The 19,777-nt window shown below is 45.8% G+C and overlaps 1 protein-coding gene across 2 annotated transcripts in view; it reads right to left on the bottom strand.

The window, feature by feature from the left end:
- Nucleotides 1-19,777, bottom strand: part of SRFR1 (Tetratricopeptide repeat (TPR)-like superfamily protein) — a 154,997-nt gene that overhangs the window by 44,371 nt on the left and 90,849 nt on the right. For both annotated transcript variants that reach the window (XM_087686474.1, XM_087686475.1), the window contains exons 5-18: nt 19,472-19,573; nt 19,294-19,374; nt 18,932-18,998; nt 18,743-18,843; nt 18,173-18,280; nt 17,614-17,684; nt 17,462-17,518; nt 4,658-4,766; nt 4,420-4,500; nt 4,227-4,313; nt 3,743-3,949; nt 2,880-3,217; nt 364-453; nt 164-263 (exon numbers count right to left, since the gene is read on the bottom strand). In XM_087686474.1, coding sequence (XP_087542600.1) covers nt 164-263; nt 364-453; nt 2,880-3,217; nt 3,743-3,949; nt 4,227-4,313; nt 4,420-4,500; nt 4,658-4,766; nt 17,462-17,518; nt 17,614-17,684; nt 18,173-18,280; nt 18,743-18,843; nt 18,932-18,998; nt 19,294-19,374; nt 19,472-19,573 — 1,599 coding nt within the window. The remainder of the gene's footprint in view (nt 1-163; nt 264-363; nt 454-2,879; nt 3,218-3,742; nt 3,950-4,226; nt 4,314-4,419; nt 4,501-4,657; nt 4,767-17,461; nt 17,519-17,613; nt 17,685-18,172; nt 18,281-18,742; nt 18,844-18,931; nt 18,999-19,293; nt 19,375-19,471; nt 19,574-19,777) is intronic.

Here is a 19,777-nt window from a genome sequence, read left to right as displayed (position 1 = left end):
TGGTAGAGGCCAAATTGGTCGCTCAGACAAACAAGTCCATGTGTTAAGTATATCATGTAAATAATAAAAATAATATAAATCCAGCCAATTGCATTCCATCTTTAGTCCCTATCTAGCATGAGAGACAGATACAAAGATAACTGAAAGAAAAGAGTTTCCTCACAGTTTCCAATTGTTCCACACTTGAAAGATCAACCGGATCATTTGAAGCATTGTACACACACTTTCTAGAAATCATCAGGCTTTTCAATATTGTGAATGCCCTGTACAAAATAATGACGATACCATTTCCAGGGTTCTGTCAGCTCCAGGTAAGTTTACAAACCTGAAGCAACATGCAGTGAGATAGCATAATTGTCCTACCAAGAAAAATTCGGATAGTATCGCACCACTCTAGCTTGCCCTAAGACCATAGGAGTGTGTGACCCAAAACCAGCAGCAAACTCCTTGTCACTGCAAAGATGACCATATGAGCAAAAGTTTTAATTGAATGTAAACAGGGGATCAGAAAGAGAGGCCTAATAGATATTTGATTGGCCATATACTTACAATAGCCTTATTTAAATAGACATGCAATGAGACTATCTTCATGAGCTATGCTGCTATGATATTTCCAACCAGAATAAGTTTTAGATCAAGCACTCATGTGCTTTAATTCACATTGAAATGCAGTTATTGATCCGACAAAAGAGATATGATCCCAAATATTAACAGATAATAAATACTGAAATAACATGATTCTGATCATTCAAGTAAATCAACTCAAAGCATTTGGTAAAAATGAGCCTGATATTCGTAATATCTGTACAAGAGCTCCTTGAAAAACCACTTTTTTTTCTGTTAGAAGGAAAAGATTGACATGGTCTTAACTCTCGTTCTTCCTGAAACTTCCTTCCCTTACTGCACTCTCTATGGCTACCTCCTCTTGCCCATCCACGTTGTTCAAATCAAACCATTTCCATTCTTTGGTATCATGAAATCAAACCATTCCTCTCCTTGAGAGGGGAGTTCCTTCTATCTGAATAACCATCTAGGTTATCTGCTCCTGAAAACTGTCACCTCACCATAAGGGGGACCGGTTCAGTGACAGCTACCGGCCCTCCCCTGAAACATGCTTCCCAGTGCCAAATATGCTTGGACAGCTAGTAATTTCACAAAAAACTGCAGATGTCAGCAATTGAATTTGGAATTCTTTCGAGGCAAAAGGCTTTCTAGTTGCTGGTGAGTGTTTACTAACCTTCATTTGAAATTGTTGTGACAGTGTTGCAAACTTGTTCAATCATGTTTCTAACACAATCCATCCATTTTTGGCTGATATTACCCAAAGATGTTACCTGACATATCACCACATTCCATTGCAGCACATGTATGTGGATTAGGAGTTGGTGTTTAAGTACCGTCACTGAAGCTGACCTAAGCATAAGGGTTTTTGTAAACATAGGATAAGGGGGCCAATAAAGTAACAACCCCCAAAATAGTGGCATTTCCTTGTCACATCCCTCATGTCAATTTAGGAATACCAATATATGTTCTACTGGGGAGAAGAGAAGACGTGTACAGTGATGATTGGAAGGAGAAGGGTTGCAGACTGTCTCTGAACAAGACCATGGCCGCCTTTTTTTTTCAACCGTCCTTACTGCAACAGTTTTGTGGGCATATTTAACAAGTAAAATGACTTTGGCAGCCATCACAAAACCAAAGCCTGACTGACAGCATCCCAATTTTTTTTCTGCTGTGCATTTGAAGCTTGCAAGGCAAGATCAGGAGGCAAAATCCTCACCGTACAAGATTCTCATGAAATTAGAGTAATAGCCAGAGTTGGCTTCAATTTAATGTACTGAACCCGCCATATGTCTGGACCTCTTAATAGAAAGGTGTTTCAACCAATATCAGAGGCCCTTATGCAGTTATTCCAACAATTTACACAAACTCCTTACAATGCCTCCCTCATTTAGGACCTGTATCTATCAAACTATTGCATAGGAGGAGCTCACCAAGTCACACTATGGGATGAGCAATCTATACAGGGTGTCTTGATTGGTCTAAATGACTATAGAATCCTCTTCCAAAACCTCAGAGTGGTGACTTCAGCTTGTCAAATCACTTAAATTTAAGACCCAATCTTTTTTTAAATTTTGTGAAACTTCTATTTTACAGCTTAGTCAAGTTAAGCTTTCCTCTAAATGAACTCTTCAATCATAATAAAAGAATAAGCTATTACAAGGATGCCGAGAATCCATAAGTTGGGCCGTCATAAAACAACACAATATTACCCGGGCTATGCATTGTTTTTGTGGAGGGTCCACTTGTACACATTCAAATGTTGCCTTGTATTCTAGGCTAAAATTGCAGAAAATGTATGAGTTTATCAAATATGTAAAAGGCTAATTTCAAGGAACTCAACTTCACATATTGAACCTGCTATTAATCTGGGATGTTTCTAATTACAACACATCTAAAAAAGAAAGCTTTGGTTAGGTGAATCTCATATCCCTCCTAACTCTTTTTTTACTAATCTGTTTGCTGATGCTTAGCATAGCATTCCTCTTTCAAGCTTAGCCACAATAAAACTTCCACATTTGTCTATCTCATTGGTCCTCCTTCTGTACACCCTACTCTAACACACAATAAAGCAGCAGTTGCCATGATGAACTATCTCCATCTCTGAGCCTCCCTATTTGTAATAACAGTGATCCAAAATCACTCAAACAGCTCTTTAACGGACTAGCGTGGATGATTTACCTCTTTAATCCCTATCCCACCCATAAATTTTACATCAGCATAAAATGCTCAGACAGCAAAAACTTCATGGCAAAAAAATCTGTTTATCAAATCACAACTTTAAAAAGGAATTAACACCTCAATGGTGAATTGCTCACCTTAATTTGTTAACCCAAACAACTGGATCACAAGGTTCAGAAATCTGTCTCCACTTAACAGCAATGGAGTACACGTCCTGCCAATTTAGAGTGAGCCTTCCAGATGACGATTTGTCATCATGGCAGCTGCAGGAAAGTAAATATTCATTACTGCTACTGCTGCTACATACTCCGCCACGGTTATGACTAATCACTCCTGGGTTCTCCCTCTTCCTTACTCTCTTTCCAGTTTTTGCACCAATGGTGTTTTCATTAGGAGACCAAGGCTCCCTCATGGCCTTCCAAGTATTTAGAACCTTTTGTGCAATTTCAAGAGCAGCTAAGCCTGCCATACGGTGCTGCAAACCAGTAGGAAAATTATCACAACTTCATGAAAATGTTTACTGGCTTCATTAACAATATCATGTATCATACCATCTAGAAGACACATCACACATCTCTGCAATCTCTACTTTTCTGACTCTTCTTGTTTCCAGAACAGACAACATGAACGAGTTTGTTTGACTTGTACTCTGATGGTACACCAACCAAAATGTAAGGCAACTATATGACTAGAAAGGTTTTCAGGCAATACGTGAAATCTGTGTTGGACCCATTAACATTCATCTTAATCTACTGTGGTTCTAAAGCAAGCTTACCTACAAAACACATCAGTATAGATTATGTCTTGTAGATCACCAAGAACTTAGTAAAGAAAAGAGCACAAGTGTTATCCAGATTCTCTAACAGTCTTATACAAACCCATGAAAACTTACATTCCCCTTTTGTCAAATGTTAAGCTTTAAACATTCAGATGGCAAATACAATCATGCCATGACAAAGTTTCCAAAAACTACTAAAAGAATCATCAAGTTATGCAGCACCTGACGCTTATTCTTCACAAAGCCTGGACAGCTGTACTGCATTCTACACCCAAGCTGGTCAGCTGTCTCAAGCAGAATTCTTTTGGCTTTGGAAATCACAAAATCCTGTCCTCGTAAACGCCCACTCTTTAATGAATCCTTTACTGGGGGCTGTGAACAATATGATGCAATTGTAACATCTGGGCGCTCCCTTTTGCACCAGGCTTCCTGTCATACAAATACAACACTGCTAATTCCCATAGAGAGCAATACAGTGTGTCATTCTCTTTTCATTAGCAGAAGGTTGCATTACACGGTCCCTTAGACAAGCACACCCCTAATGATGGACTTGCTGAGCTTTGCATATGATAAGAAACAATCTCTGAACACAGAACAGATGTATATTCATGACTCCAAAAATGAGAAAGGGCTTCCTGCTCTCCAAAATTCATTTTGTCTGCATTATAAAAAATTGCAGCAAGTCAACCAAAACATAGTGTATTACCTTTAAAGAAGGATGAAGATCCTGGTCAATGTTAAAACAACTGAATGGGAGGTTGGCTCTAGAGGCTGTGTACAGTGCAACAACACGCTGCAAATTTAAATGCTTGTGAGTTTACATTTATGATTGAAACCATACAAGTACATTAAATACTTCATTTCACCAAACACAGTACTGGTACTAAGAAATTATCTACCTGGTAAAATGCCAATAACTGAAGCAAGCACTTCTCTTTACTATCCACCTCCATGTCTAGAACAAAGTCATAATCTTTGACCTGCAACAATCATGCCAAACCTTGATTAAATTGCTTCATTTTAATTCAATATACAAGCATTCAATAAACACATTACAAGAAACAACAAACTATCCAATCCAACAGCTACTTGCAGTCTGCAAGCATGCCTTATAAAAGTCAAAGGATGGTAGAGTACAGCATCTGTGTACTCCCCGAGCGCATGCCGACAAGATGCTCTCAAGTATCTGCACTCCATATTAGCAGGATCTAACATCAAGCCAGCAGTTAACTCCTTGATAGCGGTTCTGACCAGACAGTACATTTATTGTTAGTATTCAACAGCAAAATAAGGGTTGTATATGGAAAATGTCATGAAAGGGCTACAATAGAACAGTTTCTACAAGCGTCATGGTTCAGAATTGAACTGCTAAATACTGGATAGAAATAGTACATCCTAAAAAATGTACCAAAAATTACAGATAAACCTGGGAAAATTCACCGTCTGGCAGGCCTGCGGCAGTCACCAACCCATAATCAAACAAAAGGTCATTACTCATCATTTGAAGATATAGTGCAGTTTGTAGAATGATTTCTTTTCAAGCTATTGACAAAGGCATATTCTTTTCAAGAACTGCTTCCTGAAATACAAGGCAATTGTCACAACTGCTGGTCTTGGCCAATGACATCTGGTTCTCTCAATCCATCAAGGTAAGTCTCCCCATCTTCTGAATCTTCATCCCCCCACCCAAAGGCACTTTTCTTGTTACTAGAGAGTGTTCATATATTGGTCTCAATCCTTGGGATTTTTGGTTTTGAAAAAAATGGCAGTTCCAGAAATGATTTTGTTTCAAAGAACAAACTTTTGGACTACTAAATTTTGTTAACCAGTTAAGTTGGGGGTGCCTGTGGGCGAGTCTAAGATTTGCCAAAGGCCAGCCTCTGCTTTTGCCCGTGCATTTTACAACTTGATTGCAACTCACTCCTGTGCCTCAAGCTTGTGTCTTCTGCCACCACAAGCTTGCTTTTCTCTCTTTCACCATCTTCGTCTACAGTCCCTTTCTCTTCACTACAGCCAATCATGGTGGAGACTATAGCTGGATTTACAAAAAGCTCTTGGGTAAAGGAAGTGCCAACCTCGACTCTTGTCGGCACTTGGTTGTGTAGTGTAATGGATTATGTGTTAGAAATTTAAGCTGGCTAAAGTTGTATGTCCCAAATGTTATGGCCTACATAGGTTCATAATCATGAGGCTGTGAGCTCAAGCCTTGCTCGGTACATCACTTGGTTGGGCACCTGTACTTGCAGGCTGCATTTGCAATACTCCAGGCTCCTACCCACTTGAACAGTTAGTTGGTACAAGCCCTGTATGGAACAAGAATGCGACATCACAAGGTACAGGATAGTCTAAAGACTAACATAAGAGCTGTGTGAAAAGCCAACCATGTAATTCAGATGTGTTGAAATGAGATTTCAGATGTCTGAAATGGAGTATGAGAAGATACACAGTCGATAACATATGTTTCATACTTCCATATGCATACGGGTATGAAAGTATGACTGAAGTATGATTCAGACACCTGGGCTGAATCATATGTTGCCCTAATTTTTTTCTTAGAATAATAGGAAAATTTAAGGATAATAAGTTTAACCTTAATATGAATTGTAGACATTTCAACAAAGCTTGCACTTTGAAAGACAAGCATATAATACATTGGAATTTGACGAGGGCATTGTATGAATTTTGAGATTATAATCAGCCCATTAAGATCACAAAATGTCATGACTCATAATACATCATAGTACTCTAGACTCTAGACAACCCAAGAGACTGAAGAGACAAGGTTCAAGACTCTTCAAGATCATAGACTTGCTGTGGCATGTGCCATGTGCTGCTCAAGTTGACTCATTTTCATCTCCAGTATCCTCCTCCTCATCCTCATTCTCCTCACCCTCATCCTCCTCATCCTCCAACTCATCTTGTGGCACACTAGAGGTACCAGCACTGGATGCACCTACTGTCACAGGAGCTGAATTTTCATCATCTTCCTCACTCATTTCCTGCAAAGCAAAGCAGCCTTTCCTCATCCTTTTCCTTGTTTAGCATTTCCAAGGTCAACTCTATCTTCTCAAATCCTCTTTATTTCAACTTGTTAATGAGATGCAAATTGGTGTGTATAAAAACAAGCTTCTCCATATTCTTTGGCTTAAGATTGTTCCTTTCTTCATATAAATGAGAGAAAAAGTGCTCCAATTTCTCTCACACGGTGAAGCACAAGTGCCTTAAGACAATATCCTAAGTGCCAAGCACTGCAAATTTGGTGCCTCAGCCCCAAAAGTTTCCCACCATTTTACACCTTGATGCATCCTCTTCTTATCCTTTGCAATAGAACATGCAAATGCACCTTGATGCATCCTCTTCTCGTTCTTCTTGTTCTTGTCTTCCTTCTGCTTTTGCTTCCTCTTCTTTGGAGAAGCTTGACCTATAACAGCTTCATATTTCTTAGAAGTTGTACCTTGTGGTTATTCCTCTTGGTCCAAGACGATAGGAACCAACTCCTCACATTTAAGGGTCTCGATTCATCTTGAAGCAATCAAGACGCGAAAGAATACACCAAGCGGACTTACTTGGGTTTATTGTCCGCATCTGCACCTCCAAATAAACCCTCTTCATTACAATAATCCTATTATAGAGTTGATCTTATTCTAGCCATATATCCTAAACATTGGTAAGATTCTCTATATAGGCTATCACAGCTCGCATGCACGAGAGAAATAGGAAAGAGCACATGCGGTCACTCAGCTTGTCCCAATGTGCCTGTACCTTCGACAACTTTGCTTTGTCCGAAGGAGAAAGTTTGGAAAGATGCTAGGCCGATGGATGATCAATGGCCTCGGTCACAAGCTTTGCCAAATCATAAGACTCCAAAATGACAAGCATCATCACCTGCTAAATGCGTTGGTTCTCCCCATCTAGCCTTTGATCCTATGGAAAAGCCAATAACAGCACAACCTTACGGTCCATAATCGCTTGGAACTCCTCATCAAATTCTGAAGACATGGCTCTTGAATAGCTTGCACAAAACAAAGGGTACACCCCTTTGACTTTGAAAAGGTAGTCTAATAGGGCTTTCTCCACTCCTCCCGAGCTTGACTTAACCCTAGAGGGGGCTAAAAATCAAAACCTGTTGTAAAAGGCTGAAAATGCAAACTTTTCTCCTTTGACAACAAATCCTGCACAAAACAGCAAACGTGGTTCCTTTCTCACATGTCTCCACTTGCTTTAGCCTTGTGTTGATGTGCAGCCCTTCTACTCACCCTTGAACGCTGAATATGCAGCCTTGGTATCATGCTGAAACTTGCTCTTCAGATCTGCCCACGATCAATTGGCTTCAATATTGCTCTGATACCATGTCAAAGTGCAGCAAATGTTGAAGCATATGACTGGAGAAAGAAGTGAATACGAAGAGAAGAGAGATAGAGAAAAAAAAAGGCAGCAAAACATTGAAACCGCAAAGTATGAATGTTGTATATTGAAAGCAAATATCTACAATGGGCTGTCAGAGTATTACCAATCTGAGCTCTCTCTCAACCTGTAGCAAACTAAAGTTAGTGTGACCCCAGGTAGCTATCTCGAATTCTTAACCATTTGAGAGATTTTTAGAGTAGAAGGTTTACAAGCTTCTTTCTCTTGAAAAGTGATATGCGGCATCTAGAATAGGACATGTGTCATTTTGAAGAGACAAGTGTGCCTACACTTGAGACAAGTGTGCCTACACTTGTCATGACAAGTGTCCCTACACTTTTTTTTTGCAAATAAAGTGTGGCTAATTATATTACTTCAGTAAAGATCAAGCTGGAGCTGGTGAAAGTCATAGATACATCATATATGCAAGCCTCTCAAGGCGGTCTGGGGGGGATAGGGGCAAGAAGCCATGGAGGGGGGTGTATTGCCATTTGGGGCTGCCTGCCTGCATCACGAAGAACAGGTCCTGGCCGCCCCAAGTGCGCATGAAATGACCTCGGAGCTCTTGACGAGCCCTGGACTCGCCTTGCATCTGATCCCTTTGGCCTCGAAGGGAGTGGATGACGGAGGTCCAGAGCTCTGCTAAGGGCGCCTATACTGAACGTCTCTCTTCGCCAAAAGCCACCTGATACAGCGCCTTCCAGATATGCCAACCAGTAAGACTCCCTATGATTTCCCATACCTCAGAGCGGTCTGCTGTGGGCTTTGGCATATGGGTAGAGCCTCTAAACCCACCACTGCGCACGACCCTGCCTCGATAATGAATATCGTACCATGTATCCCGACCTCATACAGAAGGTGACGGCCCTGGCTGACAGCCTACCAACAGAAAGCACCCCAAGAGATACATCCAAGACTGGGTGCTATGCGGCGAAGGATGCGGCATACTCCTCTCCACATGAGTTATGCCGCCTCACACAACCAAAGGCAGTGCTTTGGGTTTTCCATAGACTGTTGTGTGCAACACTTACAAACTCCCTCCTTATGCATCTGGGCAAGTGAGCTTCCCACCGCCAAGCCTCCATGTGCCACCAGCCATAAAAAATACGATATCCTCCTCGGCCTCCAGCTGTCCCATAGGCAGCACCAAAAGGTTTGTTGGAACGACTCCATGATGCTGTGCTCCACCCAATGCCTGCTACGTGACGACGCCCAATCCATATCCTCCTGCATCAGTACGTATCTGCCAATCCTGGCGATGTATTCCAGGAACCTCGGTGGCTTCTTGGCGACCACAGTGGCCGCCCAAAGCCGCTCTCCTGGATCCCACTCCAGCTCAACAAGTGGCCTTCCTTCCCAGATCCAGAGGCGCCACTCCCTGAGCTCCTGCCAAAAGACCAAAGGGTCCAACCGCCATGTCTTCCCCTGAAGGCCAACCACCCGGATCCTCTTCCATGCAAGGACAGCTATCCCCTCGTCCTGCTACCCTCTATCAAGAGCCAGACACCCCCCCTCCTGCACTATGAAAAAGGTCCCAAGTGAAGCGCCACCCACTCTTCTTGCCACCTGTAGGGGGATGCCTGTTGGTGAAAACCTAGTAGCCCATACCTTCCCGGGCTCTATCGGCTCTCGGATCACGGAAGCAATCCACTCCTGAGGTATCGTTGCATCTATCTCACTTCTCTTCAGCTCCACTCCTCGCTAGCAGCCTGATACTTGCTGCAACACCTCCTTGTCCGCCATCCTGTACACCTCCCGCCATGTCCTGATGGTACGAGCCGGGCCAGCCTCCCAACCAGCCCACTGGATGTGGGGGCACTCGCCGATCTGTGCCCCTTCCCGGTCCCTGATCTGGGGGTTCCAAATCACTGACTGACGGTCTATCTCCTCTTGGCAGCTTGGGGGGATCTGGATTAGGGCCTTGCGGAGGCCCTGCCACACGCGGAGCAAGCTGCGTAGGAAGGGTGATCTGGGGGGGGGTGATCTCGGTTGACGTGAAGATCCATCTCAAGGACGGCCTCCACTCACTGCCAAGCCTCGGTCTACAGTCCTAAAGACCCTCCTGCAATAGGACCTTCCAAGTCTGCCCTCCCGGTGTGAGGCCGCAGACAACTAGCTTGCCTAGGAGGGCCATACTTTGATACTCTGGGTCTATGATCCCAAGCTCTCCCTCTAACCGATGTCGTATAGTGATCGCCCACGCCACCTTGGCCCTGGAATCCCTGGAGCCGTCTGACCCGGACCAAAGGAAATTCTGCACTAGGCGGCGAAGCTGCATTACGCAGGAGGAGGAGAAGCACCAACACAAGGCGATGTACCAGGCCGTCGCTAGGAGGACCTGGTTAACTACCAGGGCTCGGCCGGCTAGTGAGAGGCGAGCCGTGCTCCAGTAGGTCAGCTTCCTTCGAATAGAATCGAGGACTAGAAGAAACTGCTAGGCGGGAGTGATGTTGAGTCCCGCCTGGAACCCTAGGTATCAGACAGTCTGTCCTCTGCTCACCCATCTAAATCCCAGGTGGACGCCCCACTCTATGCTAGAGTCCGGGTCCGTGAGGAAACCAACCGACTTTCGCCAGTTGATTTTTGCTCCCGCTGTAGAACATAACACCTCAAGAGCCAACCTCACTCACTCCAGCATCAACTCATCGTCCTCTATATAGAGCGTTGTATCATCTACATACTCTGAGTCTAACAACTCGGTCTCCTCTCTTACTGGAAGTCAGAGGCCACCTAAACCGCTCACACATGACCTGAGGAAGTGAGACATCGCCTTCGCAAAGAGAAGGAACAAGTACGGGGCCCAGGGGCAGCCCTGTCAGACCGCTCTCTCCAACCAATACTCCTCCCCTGCCTCCCTTCTATGAGAACCCTGCTGGTGGCCGATCTGTAAAGTGCCGAGACCCCGGAAATCCAAGCCTAGGGGAAACCCAACCTCACCATGGTGCCCTCTGGGAAATCCCAGTCCACCCTCTCATAGGCTTTCTCAAAATCCAACAGTAGTTCGGCCAGTCTTTGCCCACTGTACTGGGCCCACTCTGTCGCCTCAAAGAAGGTGAATACATTGTCCAGGATACTCCTATCTTGGACAAAGTCTGTCTGTGTGTCATGGATGATGTCTGGAAGCAAGGGGCGTAGTCACCTATCAATCATCTTTGCCAATGCCTTATAGGCCACTGACAATAAGGTGATCGGTCTCCACTGGGAAAGCTCCAACCGGTCTCCCCCTTTGGGGAGAAGACTGATAAGGCCTGCCGATAGACTCCCTGGCATCTGTCCTGAAGTGAAAAACTCCTGTAAGGCCATCAGTAGGGGGTCCTTCACCACTTCCCAGAAGGCAGTGAAGAAAGCCTTAGAGAGGCCATCCTCTCCTGAGCATTTCTGCCCGTTCTGTGTGTTAAAAGCCTCCTCTAATTCCTTCTCTGTGAAGGGGGCTAGGAGGGAGCGTCCCATCTCCTCTGTGACGAGGGACGGAATGTTATCCCAAACCTGCTATCTACATCGTTGTCCTCTAGCTGAGGTTGTCTCCTGCTGGAAGAGGCGGCTATAGTAGTCGGTGGCAATCTCCATCACCTCGTTTGGGCTAGAACGGGTCCTCCCATACTGATCTCGGAGGCTGCGTATCTACTCTCCTGAGGTGCGAGACTGGTGCACTTGAAAAAACTGCCTGCACATCGTGTCTCCCTTCCGCGCCCAGAAAGCTACTGAGGTGCAGAAAGAGAACTCAGAGCGCCTGTCCTCTAGGCCAGAAACGGCTGCTTGCGCACGCACCTCCTATGTGTGGAGAGAGGGATCCCCTGGTGCCTCCTGTAATAATCTCTGCATGGCTGCAAGGTTCCGCCGGAGTGCTCTCTCCTCCTGCCAGCTCTGCTGCCTGGCCTGTATAGCTGCCTCTTGGCAAATTCTGCTCGATTCAACTAGGGCCTCTGCAACCTCCTCTGTGATCTGGCCCCTCCTGCCCCCCTCTTTGGTCCAAATCTGCTCTATTTGTCTCGTCACCTCCTCCCTCCTATAGATCGAGTTAGGGATCTGACAAGATCGTGTATCTAGGGCAGATACTGGGGGATCTAGTGTCAGGAGAACCGGGCAATGATCGGACAACGTGGTGCCCGCCAACTGCCCAATCTGGCCTCCCCGAGAGCCTCCCCACTCTCCCACATAAAACCTATCCAACCGCTCCAGCAGGGCTCCACCTAGCCATCTGTATCCCCAAGAGAAGTACAGCGAACTCTCCCTCCTGTGGAAGGCAGGGTCTCTCCAGGCATCGCGTGCTCCTACTGCTAGTAGAAACACCTCCCATGCCTCCTGCTCCTCCCTGGCCATGCCCTGGTAGTTTCTCCTTCTGCCCTGCTGGTCCTCCAAAGCCTCCAGTATGTTGAAGTCTCCTCCAACAATCTAGGAGTCCACCTCTGGGAGTCCTTCCGCGATCTCCACCTAGAGCGTGATGCGTCCCCTAACCTCCGTAGGGGCATAGATATTAAGGACTCCAAGGCACGAGTCCCCAATATCCAATCTGATCCATAGCACCCTCCCTGCCACTATCGTCCCGTGGTCTCGAACACAAGCAGTAAGACTCGGACCAATAGAGGTGCATACGCCTCCACTCCTACCGTCTACACCTATGGCGTGCTCCCAATAAGTGTGCGAGCTGCCTGGGAGTACCTTCCCTACCCGCTGGGTTTGGGTGGGGGTGAGCTTGTGCTCCTATAGAAGTAAGATGTCAATCCGTCCGGCAAGGGCAGGCTGCAACTCCTACCGAACAATCAATTTCCTGGAACCACATGCCCCACTGTAGTGGAGGCTATTCACATTCCAGGATCCAAGGTGTAAGCTCATGGGGAAACCTGTGACTACCCGAATAGGCATCTGTTCGGTGTGGAGGCTGCTGAGGAGGAGCTATGAGGCATGCACATACGCTTTGCCACCGGTCTGGACGGCGAGCTCCATTCCCCCATGGTGGCCCTCGGCTGGACCATAGGGGTGATAGAAGTTCAAGGTGATACTATCAATGCATCTATCAACCATGCTGAGAGTCGAGACTCTGTGCAATAGTAGAAATGGGCCACCTGTGCCAGGGGCCACTCGGTCACATCCCTCGAAGCTCTCCATTGTGGAGGAGCTCAAAAGATAATGCTCAGGTGAGGGACCTCGGCACCAGCCCACCAGTTAATGTCCATCATGCAACTAGGCCACTGCTGTGCAAACAATGCTAGCCCTTCTTCTCCCATCCACTAGAAGGTGTGGTCCGCCACCTGACTCTTCAACTCTTCCTCTATCTGTGTCATCGTCTACTTCCCTCAGTGAGAGGACTGAACAAAAAAAGCGTAGTTTGGTCCATCTGGTGGTGCTAGTAGATGGACCTTGCCCCTCCTTGACTTACGAACCACAAAGATCCCCACCTCTAGAGGTAGTGGAAACTCTCTGCACTCCGCGACTCTCAAGTAGGACCATGGGCCACTGCAGAAGAACTCCTGTGGCAACAGGTGTGCCTGTCCCGGGAAGTCTAACGGGCGGCACACGTGGATGAGCTGGTGGCTGTATGGGAGGGGGAGGACTGTTGGTGCGAAGAGGATGTAAAAGTTTGTGGCTCATCACCTCCTGTGGGAGGAGGGGGGGTGGGTCTGGGGGCGATTGCCTGAACTAGGTGCGGATCGGGAGGGGTGCTCGATACAGTGGGTGGTTGGGGGGAGGATGATCGAGGGATGGCGAGATGGACGGAAGTACATGGTGGGTGGGGGGGGGGGGGGGGCTACGGGCGAGGGTTAGTGGAGGGGGGCATGGGATGTGGAGGAAGGTGGGTGTGGGGGCTCTGGGGACTCAGGAGAGGTAGCCTGTGGCACGGGTGGTGGATGTGGAGGGCTGCGGTCCTGCCGAGTGGGGTGGGCAGGGGAGGGCTATGGAGTGCTCTATCGAGCGGGAATCGCACGCCCACCTGCTCCCTGCTACCGAGGCTGGGTCTGAGACGCTAGCTGCACCTCCCCCTACCGTCTCCCTCTCTATCATCTCTAGACCCGTGTGAAGCCGTCAACATCCACCTGCGGGCCTGTCGGCGGAGCCACCTTGGCTCCAAAACACGTGCAACTTGTTGCCTCATGCCCAAAGTCGTGGTAGCATAGGCACTACCGTGGCTGCCCCATCACAATGACCTGCTGCTTGAAGGAGTGCCCACTCGCCTCAATCTCTAGGAACTATGGGATATTCTTGACCTCTTTCACTGCCACCCGTACATTTGGGACTCCTGCAGCTGTCACTGCATCCGCAAAGGACGCGGGAAGGGTAGTGCCAAAGAGCCATCCAATGTCTCCCACCAACTGGCGATACTCTATCGCCAGGTCGGGGAAAAGAAGGGTGACCGGGTGCCCAAGAAACCTCTTGTGGAGTACAAATGCCTCCACTGTAAAGCCACTATACCAAGGGACCATGTATATGACCCCCTTCGTAGACGCATATAGTGAACTGGCAAGCAACTCGCGAGTTGCGTCAGCCGAGCTGAGCCTGCTAACCATGAAGATCCCTTGGCCCATTAGGACCGCCTCCACAATCTGCGTTGTGCGGATACGTAGCATGGAGCTGAAGCCAATCTCGAAGCTGGGCCCTGGCTGGGAAGTGTCCTACTATCTGACCATAAATTATTGTTTCCTTTAGCTCCAGCTCCTTAGCTTGGACGGCTAAGAGCTGCTCCTCAGAGAGGACGACACGCAAGGTGTTTGACTAGGGGACACTCACTGAGTGCGCTAGCGTCTGACCAAAGGTTTCCATTGCGCATCTCTTCTGAGAGACTACCAATCACGTCGCAGTGCTACCTAAGGGGAGGAAAGTTGCTGTAGATAGAGGGAATAACTAGAGGGTAGGGAGGAATAATGGCGAGGGAGGGGGGGTGGCCGGGGGGGGGGGGGGGGGGAGAATCTGCTGTTTTTTGGCAGGGGGTATTGAACACCGTGAACGGAGGTAGCACGCCGGGGGTGGGGGGGACAGCAGGGAGGAGGGTGGATATGGCAGGGGCAACAGGGCGGGGTTTGGGGGGGGGGATGGGCAAACAGGGCGAGCTGTCGGGGGTGGGGGGGAAAGACGGGCATGTGGGGAGGGCGCGCTCTGACGGGGCGAGGGCGACAAGGCAAGATATGGAGGCGGGGGGAGGGGGAGGCAAATGTCAGGGTGGGGGTGAAAGACGGGCAAGTGGCGGCTAGAAACACGAGGGGCCGGGGCGAAAAGGCAGGAGGGGCGGCCTGTCAGGGCAGGGGCGAAAGATGGGCAGGTGGGGCGGCAGGAAACACGGGGCGGCTGTTGCAAGCCGTCGGGTGGGGAGGAGTCAGCATTTTGTGTGTGTGTGTGTGTGTGTGGGGGGGGGGGGGGGGGCGAGCTCACAAACAACGCTGACGAACGAGCGCGATCGATCTGGGGCGGGCAATCAGACGGAGCGGGGCAGTTGGCGACGTGACGGGCGTGAGCTCCGAAGCATCAGTGTCCCTACACATACTGTGATCAACAAACATTTGTCATTTGTAACCTCTACTTTCCACTTTGGAGCATCCTAGTTCCACACCTATATCTTGGAGGTCTCTCTCTTCATTTGGAATAAGCTCTCATGCTGAAATTTCAGCCACATACTTTGTACTCTCCTATCTATCTCTCATCCAAGAAGCACTTTCTATTTAAATTGATCTCATCCAAGCACTCCAGAAAAAATTAGCGTGCTGCCTAGAGTTTGCAGAAATTAGGGTTTCAAAACCCTAATTTTCAGAATTGCAACAAATTAGGCATTTTGTGTATAGTTAGGCACTAAGTGCCTGTGGTTTATTTCAATAAATTCCTGTAAAGGGTGAGGGGCTGGTTTCCCCTCTCAATGTGGTGTTCTCTCTCTCTCTCTCTCTCTCTCTCTCTCTCTCTCTCTCTCTTCCCCCTAATTTTCATGGCGATAATTGATTTAGTTGATTAAGTTCAAAGTATTGTCATTCTCACGTTCTTCCCTGTGTTGATTGGAGACTCTAGAGACACATGTACATCTTCAAGTATATCTATTACATTATCCTCTACTTGATTTGGATGTTGTTGGTATTAACCAATCACAATTCCCTTCTCTCTCTCCCACTTCTCATCATAACAGATACTATTTTCTTTGCTTTAAGTAGCTTAGAATAAGATTTGACACTTGCATCATCCACATTAGGTAAAATTTCATCAATGTCAAGTATAATAGAATTGCAATCTTTTGTTTCAACTCCAAGTTCATCTTCATTTTCAGCCCACATGTTACTTGTTCAAAGGTGCATGCCACTTTCCACCTTGTAACCTTGTTCTCAAGAATTCCACCGGTACATCACGTACCTTACACATATCCACAAGAAAGCACACCTATCTATCCTGGGATGGTTGTGTTGGGTATCCCCTCACTCCCCTTAGACATCAACCCATGGTCACTCAAATGCAAGGATATCCTTAGCTTGTCATGCACCTATCCATCCACCACAAGCTCCTTGTACAATGACCATGCCTATGCCTGTTCAGCCCAAACACACATACGGATCCACTATGCATACATTATCAATGTAGGGTTTGCACTTTGGGCCACATTCCAAGTGCACTCCAATTACCAACCTAACCAACCTACTCACTACTCAGCACTCACACTCCAAATGCTACATCCAAGAATGCTTTTACACAAGTCTAATTTTAATGGGTCGAACTTCACAACTTGGTCGAACCTCATGCAACAAGTGCTTGAGTCATAGGGTCTTTGGGGCCTAGGCGAACTATGATGGACCCTCAAGTAGCCAACCCTGATAATATCCGTCAATGGAAGGCTCGCAATGCTACAACAAATATCTAGTCGATGCAAGGATTATTGCATGAGTTTCACTCACGATTACAGAACTTTCCTACTTGATGAAAGTCATCCTAGCCCGCATCATCTTTTTCCCAGCATAACATTCCACATGCTTCTCAGGTCCACAAACCTGGTTGACTGCAGCACACAATTCATCTTGTACCTTTCACCACTTAATGCAAATCACCTGCTGTCTTGAGCTCCTCTGCTCAACTCTCAACATGTTACCAGGGGCCACAGCTGTTGGTGGCAATCCCCATCTCATGATGGCTGCAAACGGCATGCTTGGTGCACATGCAGTCACGTTACACCTATGATAATGTCTGCTTTGGCTGGCACACTTGTTACAATAGATACTCAAAATTCCATCTTGCGCCCCATTCATGATCAGAAAGTCACTAATATTTGTCTTTGGGTCACACAAGCTCTGATCTTGACAAAATCACCATGAATCTGACACGTGCAGCTCATGCTTCTATTTGCTGAATTCGGTGTACATATGATGAATGTGCATTCAATAACTGGCAGCCACTACTTGCTAAATTGACTATATGTATGAGAATGTGGCGTATGTATATTCAGGATGTCAACAGAACCCCTATTCCAATTAATCTGGTCTGCAAAGAAAGCAGGAAGTTTGAAGCTATTCAAGAGCTTCCTAACCATTCAATGGTGAATTGAAGAACCACTGAGAGACTTGGGAAGCTGACACTTACTTGTGATCTCCAATGTTGTAATATATGGTACCAAAAAGGGGGTATGCATTGATATATCTGCAGGGTGCAAAGCAGAGAAGAGCATAAGAATGCATAGAGGCCCAATGAATGATGCTCTCTTCAACAAAGAGAAGACAAGATTTGAAGCATACTTCTCATCAATACCAAGTGCTTTTTGCAAGCATTCTATGGCCTTTCCAGTCTCAGCAAGCTCTGAAAAGGACTGCCAGAAAATACTTTTGCTTTAAAAAAGTGAACAGCAGTAATCACTCTGTGACTTCTAGCTATGCAAGCAAACTAGCTATTACAAGAGATGATTGTATTTCTTCAAGATTCAACCAGCCTGTCATGTTCGTACTGCATTTTGATGAAAGATTTTACACTTAGACTTGGCAAACAAGACATGCACACGAGTTACAACACAGTTTCCTTAAGCACCTCCAAAGACATCAGGATATGGCTTACAAAAAGAATGGACACTTTCCTGCATATATTAAATTGAACCAACACAGCTAACATTGCGGTCCATAATGTTAGAGATATATTTAATGCTGGATCTTATTCCGATGCCCCTTATAGGATATAAATAACCAAAGTTTTAACAAGAAAGTGTACAGACAAAAAATTTTGTCTCTTCTCTTCTGCAAAGAGACTGTTTCATCATGCTCATTCTGTCTGAAAATCTGGACAAGTTTCAAGTTAAAAGAAAACCTGGGCCAGCTGGGCCCAACCTTCTTTAAAGGTTGGATCAATCTCCAAGGCTTTGTAAACTTCTTTGATCCCCTCTTCGTGATGTCCAATCGCTATAAGTGAAAGTCCCTGCCAGAGCTAATTCTTTATGTAAGGATTTTAAATTTTCAAAAGAACAAATTAGTCACAGAACCAAAAGCAAACATTTCAAGACGAGAGAATGTCCCTTTGGCAAAAGAAATTAGTTCCCAATCTCCTGATGCCTCATAGAGGATGAATAGCCATCAATCCTTCAATTGGCCAGATAAATTGGGCAAGGTTTCGTTATATGCAAGTATCATTCAACTCGGTGCAGTATAAGTTCATTAATGTCACATAGTTAATACTTTATGCTTAAGAGGTTTCTTGGATCAGGATTGGACGCTATAATCGTCTCAAAAGCTACAATAACATCAGCTCCTCCCTAAACCTCTGGCCTTTACCCACAGAACATGAACTTTAGACATGCTAAAAATACCATTCTAACATTTCATATTGAACAGGAACCACCACTCTCGCAGTGATGCAACAGCGAAAAAATGGGTGAACTACCAGATAGTTATAAGCAAGCTTGTTAGACTCATCAACTGCAACACAAGCTCTCAAGTCCTTCACAGCACATTCATAGTCCTTTGATCGGTATCGCACTGTACCTGCATTCCATTTTTCCATATTGTCATTCATCATCGTGACATTTGCTCAACAAACTCATGCTGAATATGTTGAAATACAAACATATACCTCGTTCATGGAGAATATCAGAAGACATGGGCTCAAACTCTAGTGCTTTCGATAGGTCTGCAATTGCCTGCCATAAGTGCATACAATTGACTTTAGATTGTAAAATTTCAGGGATATACTCTCAATCAACTGAAAATATACCACGAATATCAGAGACAATGACTTGTGAAAATTCCCTACATCAACAACATAAAACGTCTCTAAGATAGACCAGTGCCACAGCACTCATACTATTATGAACTATGAAGATCTACTTAAAAGTGTATCATCAAGTATACACTATCCATACCCAGGAAAATAAAGAACACGCAAAAATGTAGTTTCCAACCACAGCAAAGCATTTAATATAACACAAAAATTACCTCTACACTTGCTCCCATGGCTGCCTTTGCCTGGCCTCGTCGTTTCCAGGCTTCCCCTGTCTGTGGATCTAGTTGTATTGCCTGGACATCAAAGACTCAGTTTTTTGCATAAAAAGAAAGTACATCACTTTTGTTCAATGATCTGAAGATAAGACATACAAGATGGCAAGCTTCACACCTTGGAGAAGTCCGTAATTGCAGCCTCCAAATCCTTTTGGAAAGCATATGCAGTTCCTCGTCCTAAAAGTGCCTCAACAGAGCTTGGATTATCTCTTATAACCTGCCAGAACCAGTCAAACAATAATAATATGTTCTTGCTCACCCTCAAAATTAGGATTTGTGTAGACTTCAAACCAAAAATGCAAATTGCTCCTTTGAGACTAAAAACCTGGCAGGTTCTATAAAATTTCTGAAAAGGTAATACATTTGAAGCAAATTGAACTCTATGCTTCTGCTATTCCCAAACAGGCAAACAGCTGAACAG

This window comes from Lygodium microphyllum, chromosome 10 (genome assembly GCF_053477565.2).
Source record: "Lygodium microphyllum isolate KBCC chromosome 10, Lygodium_microphyllum_v1.1.10, whole genome shotgun sequence".
NCBI classification, from domain to species: Eukaryota; Viridiplantae; Streptophyta; class Polypodiopsida; order Schizaeales; family Lygodiaceae; genus Lygodium; species Lygodium microphyllum.
The sequence above is the reverse complement of the archived record's forward strand: the minus strand, read 5'-3'. Positions and strand labels throughout refer to the sequence as shown.